At 49.9% G+C, this 7,585-nt stretch overlaps 1 protein-coding gene across 1 annotated transcript; it reads left to right on the forward strand.

Annotated features, from left to right (window-relative positions):
• The first annotated feature begins 628 nt into the window (after window positions 1-628).
• Window positions 629-7,142, forward strand: LOC139756280 (uncharacterized). Its single transcript, XM_071675513.1, has 7 exons — window positions 629-721; window positions 1,309-1,602; window positions 1,764-2,011; window positions 3,035-4,095; window positions 5,057-5,265; window positions 6,220-6,397; window positions 7,004-7,142. Exons 2-4 carry the CDS (start codon window positions 1,591-1,593, stop codon window positions 3,858-3,860), a joined length of 1,086 nt encoding a protein of 361 aa, XP_071531614.1. The 5' UTR covers window positions 629-721; window positions 1,309-1,590; the 3' UTR covers window positions 3,861-4,095; window positions 5,057-5,265; window positions 6,220-6,397; window positions 7,004-7,142.
• The last annotated feature ends 443 nt before the right edge of the window (window positions 7,143-7,585 follow it).

Below are 7,585 nucleotides of genomic sequence, written 5' to 3' on the forward strand. Positions count from 1 at the left end.
CTGAACTGGAAATAACAAGACCAAATTACCCTTGACCTCAGGATGGAACGTCAGGTCAGGTCAGGTCAGGAAGTGGGAGGGTGGATGGGGAGAGAAGGAGGGTAGACCGGGAGCACTAATGATGACAGATAATGAGTCATTGGGTCATTAATTTCCCTGCCTGTTTCTGGGTCTCTTTCCTTGCTGTCTTGAAAATATCGCATCTGCCACGTTGATGAAGATATTGTGGTCACTGTTTACCTTACGAATAGTGTAATTATCTGAGCCGAGATCATAATTATTAATATCATTATCATCTTCATTAACAATGATATTGAATACTTCTCAAGAAGTTCACTGCAGAAGTTCAATGCATATATATATATATATATATATATATATATATATATATATATATATATATATATATAATGTATGTATAACAATCATGTACCGTGTCTCCACGTTCCCACACGACACACTGCACTAGAATTAAACTGTGTTATCTCACATGTGACGAGTTTTATCTAGGAGAGGGGGGGAGGGGGGGGTGGTGCGGGAGGGTCTGGAAGAGTCGCCCGGTCAAGATAAGATAACTGTTTGGGGTAGGGGGAGTGAGTGAGGGGGGCTGAAAGATAAGAAAATGAGGGTGCGGTAGTTTGATGTTTGCTGTGGTGGGCGACCGTTGCGTCTTACATTGGGGTCACCCAATTCCTGGTTCTCGCGGTTAAGCTTACCTCCTGTGAGAAGCTTTTCTTTTTTCATGCTGAAGTCAAAGGCAGCTCTGTGACGTGATCTAAGTTGAAATAAGATAAGCTGAGGCTTCGAGCTGCTCTGTGACGTGATCTAAGTTGAAATAAGATAAGCTGAGGTTTATGGCTGCTCTGTGATGATCTAAGCTGAGGTACAAAGCTTCTGTGGGAAATATTCTAAGCTGAGGTTTAAGACTCCTGTATGACGTAACCTAAGCTGATCTTAAAAGCCCCTGTGGGAAGCGTTCTAAAGCTCAGGTACAACTTCGTGGAAGAGGATTTTTGAGCCCCATACCAGCCCTCCCTGCTCAGGATGTGAGGACTCATGACTCATAAGGACCTCCTTCCTCACGACAACCAATGTTATGACCACTCATAATTTTCAGACATTGTGAGACCCTGAAATAGTGAAGACCATTTTGTAATGGTCAATTTAAAGAAAAATATATCTTTAGTAGTCATATCTTTTTATTTGTTTTTTCGGTCAGATTTAAAAAAAAAATGTGAGATTAGATTTTCCAAAGAAAACCTTAGCGAGTCAGCATCGGATGCCTTAATCAATGTAATTTTTTTCCAGGACCACTGAGTATTATCAAAGGTTCCAAGGTCACTGAAAAAGGTTTTTTGAGACAAATTTCTTTACCTCGGCTTTTCTGAGCTGCTCTGAAAAACACACCTGCTGAAAAAGAGAAGTTCGAGTTGGCTCGTGTTTGTGAGTTTGTAAGTCAGTGGAGGAGACACTGGACTGAAGTATTTGTGAGTAAAGTTAGTGGAAATCTGAGACGCCAGAAACTTTCTCCTGACGTAAATCAAGAAGTGAAAAGTAATAAACAGGGAGAGCTTTAGGAGCGCAACAGCCATGGATGATGAGGTAAGGAGAGAGAGAGAGAGAGAGAGAGAGAGAGAGAGAGAGAGAGAGAGAGAGAGAGAGAGAGAGAGAGAGAGAGAGAGAGAGAGAGAGAGTGTGTGTGTGAGTGTGTGTGTGTGTGTGTGTGACAGGTTCGTATATTCTTCCTCGTGTTTTCTCCCCAGGAAGATCTAGAGTGTCCCGTGTGCACGGAGGTGTACGACCACGACAGCCGCACTCCGATGATGTTGCCTTGCCTGCACAGCGTCTGTGCCTCCTGTGTCGCCGACCTGGTGAGCTTCGCCTCCCCAGAGCAGCGGGAGGAGCGGCTAGGTCAGGGCGAGGGTCACGAACCCGTGATCCCCAAGGGTAGGGTCGTCCGGTGTCCACTGTGCCGGGACGACTTCAACACGGACAGACTCCAGACCAACAGGTTGGTCGTACACTGGTTACGCACTGGTCGTACACTAGCTCCAGCGACTGCCAAGCACGACGGTACGACCCTTGAGTACCGTGGTACGACCCTTGGGTAGGATGGAGTGACCTTTGACCTGATCCTGAAACTATCATTCCCCAAGGGTCGCTGCCGTCGTGTTCAAAAGTTCGTACCGTCGTGCTCGAGGGACTTAACGACCCATATGGGTACCTCACCTCCAGTGGATAACGCACTTATCTATCATGCTTCTGACTTCACAGTGGCGGGCAAGAGTATCATTATTATAATCAAACCCGTGACCACTGGGGAAGACCTGAGTGTGGCATTAGTTACGTCTGGCAGACGATATGGTAGATCCTGTGTGTACTCATGCTACTCCATTATACTCATGGGTACATGGATGACACAATCGTCCAACTCCATATTCATGGGTAACATGAACTTCCAGTGCCAAGTTCATGGGTAACAGTATCTTCCAACCCGACATTCATGGGCAACATTATCTTGTAACTCCACATTCACAGAGTAACATTATCTTCCCCACAATAGGACTGCTGTCGTGGCTACAATACTTACCAATGTATTCGACGATATATATACACGCCGCCCACCCACATACCAACACACAAAATGAAAATATACATAATCTTTGAAGTCATTTCCTATTTAATCTAATACCTCCTCCCATGTGTAAGACATCTACATCTACAAACCTAACTATCTACATTCATGACCATGACTTACACTTCAAAAAAATCTTCTTTGTTACTCCATTACCAGTCAAGCAGGTCCCTTCCATACCCGAAGACCACTCACTCAATCAGGACCCTACCATACACATCCCAGTCCACACGGGGCTTATCCCTCTGTAGTCCCTGCACTACCCATTACTCAGAAGTACACACCATTACGTACGGTCGAAAGCCGTGTCGAGAGAGGACCTTGTCCCCCTCCGTGAGGGTAGCGCCGAGGACAGGTTCGTGGTAAAGGCCTGACTGATTGTAAACACCTCTCCATCAGGTACATCTTGGCCCACCTGAGGGATCTGGCGCGTTTAGAGGCCCTGCAAGCGATGAGGAGGTGGGAAGAGCTGAGCCAAGAGCCTCACACAGCGGAAGGCCAACCTCTCCCAACGCCTCCTCCGCAAGTACTTCCCACACAAGTACCTCCTCCAGTGCCGTCACCGTCGCATCGCGTCCTCAGTCGTCGTAAAGCATTTGTACGACTCCGGCGACCCGGACAACCTCCTCCCCCAGTCCCTACTCAGCCCCCACCTCCCTCCGATCCCCAGCAGGCCCCACCTACTCCTAGCCCCCGGCAGACCCCGCCTACCCCTAACCCCCAGCAGGAGCCACCTACTCCTAGCCCCCGGCAGGCCCCACCTACCCCCAACCCCGAGCAGGTCCCACCTACTCCTAGCCCCCGGCAGGCCCCACCTACCCCAAACCCCCAGCAGGTCCCACCTACTCCTAGCCCCCGGCAGGCCCCACCTACCCCTAACCCCCAGCAGGTCCCACCTACTCCTAGCCCCCGGCAGACCCCACCTATCCCTAACCCCCGACAAAGCCCACATACCCCTAACCCCCAGCAGCCCTCACCTGCCTCCGACCCACAGCAGCCCCCTCCTTCTTCCACTACTCATCAGTCTCTATCGGCCTCCTATCCCCTACACTCCTCACCTGCTTCCACACCCCAGCAACCCCCACCTAATCCTAGCCCCCAGCGGCCCTCAACTCCCCCCAAGTCGAAGCAGGCCCCACCTGCCCCCTTCTCCCCTCCATCAGGAGCAATCGAACCAACTAACTCCTCCAGGTCGTCTCTACCCAACCTTAGAAGACCTTCCTGATACCTTCACATCTCCCCAGCTTCCACTCTCCCCCAGTTCCTCCACCCAGCCTCACCCACTTCCGTCGAACAAGGGCCTCCCTTCTGCCTCTAACGTGTGCGCCACACCCCTGCCGCCTTCTGCACCGTCAGCGCCGCCGTCGCGGGACGTGCTGGATGACATGTGGTGCAGGACGTGTGAGGAACCCGCCCGGGGCAACACCTGCGCCAAACACCACCTGACTCCTCTGCTGAAGGTCGGTGCTGCACACATGACAACACTGGAAGGCTTAAGACACCTAAATACATCATTTAGGATTTGAGATAACGACAACTTGTTTTACATGACACAGCCTGACCTTAATTGACCCGCGTAGGCCAGAAAAATACAAATGATATACGTGTTGAGGTCCCTCAGGAGAGAACAGACATACAACATTCACACGAATACATCAATTTGATACATTAACTGTATCAACGATAATACATCATTAAGGTAGACTGTTAATGAGTATTGTATAATGTACGTATTGTTAGTACAGCACAATAATACATTACTAATGTAGACTATTAATGAGTACTGTATAATGTATGTATCGTTAGGTACAGAGTGTGGCATGCAGCAGTTATTGCCAGACAATTCAGACGTCTTGGGGAAAACGTTATAAACTTACCCTCACTGCAAACTGACCAGAGTGGGCCAGCTGATTTACAGTTTACATCAGCAGGTGGTGAAGCCCTGGGGGACGTGTCTCTTTCCCTCTGGCCCGTTGCTCCCTTAGGTCTACAGATACACACCCGAGCCATTCCAATTAACTTCTTACACGTTCACATTTCACAAACTCTTTACTCAACCTTTCATCCAAGCGGGACACGAGTAGGACATTTTTTTTCTTTTCGCCCATCGACATATCAGCTGCTTGCAAAGAAAAACATAACTACATGACGTCAACACAATACAACAGCTGTACTGAACCGCATCAGTATAATACAGCATAACCTCAGGGATTGTATGAGAAGCACAAAATTCTCTCTCTCTCTCTCTCTCTCTCTCTCTCTCTCTCTCTCTCTCTCTCTCTCTCTCTCTCTCTCTCTCAGCAAAACGTTACATACACATTAGTCTTCCAGCGGTCGGAGACGCGATCAAAGACCCCGAGCGTCTTCTGCCAATAAGTTGTTATACGGTGAAATAAACTTTATGTGGTGACCCCTCTCCAGGAGGAGGAGATAACATGGATCGAGCAGCGCCAGCAGAGGGACAAGCAGCAGAGGAAGCAGGAGAAGCAGCAGATGAAACAGCAGAGGAAACAGCAGAAGCAGCAGCAACAACAAGAGAGGAAGGACTGGAAGTTGGCCGTCAAGTTGGCCAACACTTCCTTAAAAGCAGCCGAGAAAACTTCCTTACCTCAACCTGCTGAGCCAACCAGGTAGGGTACACCTCAACCTGCTGACCTGAGCAGGTAGGGTACACCTCAACCTGCTGACCTGTGTTTTCCTTTATTTCATCATCCTATCCATCTGGCCTCATAATCATCATCCTAGCCGAGTGTACCTCATCATCACCCTAGGAAATTCTCCCCTTCATAATCATCCTACCAAATCATCCTTCATCGTCATCTAAGCTACGTATCCCTCACCATCATCCCAACAAAGCAACCCTCATCACCATCCTAGCCAATCAACCCTCATCATCCTAGCCTGGATCTCGGTCCCTCCTCAGCACGACTGCCAGTACATAACATACCATCATCAAGAGGGTTGTCGAACCCATGGCGTAGGGACCGCCAGGGGGGGAGGGGAAACAATGTACCTCCAGAGGCCGCACGGTGTACCACCCTCGGGGCCACACGGTGTACCCTCAGGGGGCGCATGATAAGATCCCTGATATACACGCTACTCTACCTCTGGCTACCGGGAATTTTTTCCTGCTTCGAAAAGGGGGGGAAAATGATAGCTCACATAAGGCTTGGAGTATCATGAATCATTATAATGGAAACATGACAACACTGTGTTCCCCTGTCTTTATCTTGAGTTAACGTGAGGTCATCAGCTTACACAATATATCCGGGTCTCATCAGCTGAAGATTAGGTCATTATCGTCATATTCATAATCTTTTATCATTATCATTTGTACTACTTTTACGTCACAGTCGTTCGTAATGGTAAATACACATTCTGCGTCTGAAATAAGACGTGTGAATTTACGAAGAAACTAGTTTAGACTTTCACCCATCCCAGTTGTTTTTCTCTGTGGATAACATGCTCGATGTAGCGAGTGAATGCTCGGGCAGGTGAGGGGAGTATCAGACAAAGGTTAATGGTTGATCGAGACGAAACTCCCATTACTGGAACACACACTCTAACCCACCTGCCTCACTCAGAACCGCTCGTGTGGGCATCTCGGAGGGCGGCTGTGGGCGGCCGGAGGAGACGGTGGGCGGCAGTGGGCGGACGGAGGAGACAGTGGGTGGTAGTGGGCGGCCGGAAGACCTTAGTAACTGGAGTTATAAGCAGATCCTGCACGCAATCAACACCTCCTGTGACTTGGAATTTCTACAGGTGAGCACGGATGTATAGGGCTGCATGCAGGTGTACACAGGTGTGTTTCTGTGAGTCCAGATGTGTCGAGGTAAGTACAGGTATGGGTAAGTCACCCGTGTGAGTGAGGCAGGAAGAAATGTCAGCAACCTGGGCTAACAGGAGAGAAACCTGACAGCCACTGAAGTGCTAGGTCACCGCGCAGCCGTCACTTAACACCTCCTGGTACCCAGGCGGGTAGCACTGGTAACATACCTCCCTGGTCGGTGGCTGCCTACCACCCATTACCTACCAGAGAGAGAGAGAGAGAGAGAGAGAGAGAGAGAGAGAGAGAGAGAGAGAGAGAGAGAGAGAGAGAGAGAGAGAGAGAGAGAGAGAGAGAGAGAGAGAGAGAGAGAGAGAGAGAGAGAGAAATTGACAGGGGTGTGAGAAATATTGCATGAGTCATAATGCTCCTTTGGCAGCCTTTGATATATCATTTTGTTATTGTGGTGAGAAATGGCAACATTTCAACAGTCCTTTCCAATATCTTTTGTAGCAAGTGTGTGTGTGTGTGTGTGTGTGTGTGTGTGTGTGTGTGTGTGTGTGTGTGTACCTCATGATGACCCACACGCCCCTCACATCCAGGTGTGTCACCGGGAGTTTGATCGACGCCGTCAGGAGTACCGTCGCACCATCAGGAGACGCAAGGGACACCGTGGTCGCCCGAAGATCGTACCCTGAGCACTGCCACCCTGAGCACTGCCACCCTGAGCACTGCCACCCTGAGCACTGCCACCCTAAGGACTGCCACCCTGAGCACTGCCACCCTGAGCACTGCCACCCTAAGGACTGCCACCCTGAGCACTGCCACCCTGAGCACTGCCACCCTGAGCACTGCCACCCTAAGGACTGCCACCCTGAGCACTGCCACCCTGAGCACTGCCACCCTAAGGACTGCCACCCTGGGCACTGCCACCCTGAGCACTGCCACCCTGAGCACTGCCACCCTAAGGACTGCCACCCTGAGCACTGCCACCCTGAGCACTGCCACCCTGAGCACTGCCACCCTGAGCACTGCCACCCTGAGCACCCTGCCAACGAGCCTCTCCTCTCTGCTTCACCCTGACCTTTCTTATCTCCTTTTCTTCATCCTCTCTATTTTGAGAGTTCTCTTCCTCGTCCCCTATTTCCATACCTTCTTTCTCTTTCTGTGTTCTCCCATCTCTC

This window comes from Panulirus ornatus, chromosome 21 (genome assembly GCF_036320965.1).
Source record: "Panulirus ornatus isolate Po-2019 chromosome 21, ASM3632096v1, whole genome shotgun sequence".
In the NCBI taxonomy this organism is placed as follows: Eukaryota; Metazoa; Arthropoda; class Malacostraca; order Decapoda; family Palinuridae; genus Panulirus; species Panulirus ornatus.

What these genes read in the sequence shown, in the direction of transcription:
- LOC139756280 (XM_071675513.1), top strand. An exon ending in GACAGACTCCAGACCAACAG is followed by an intron (nt 2,012 to 3,034) that starts GTTGGTCGTACA and finishes CCTCTCCATCAG; the next exon opens with GTACATCTTGGCCCACCTGA.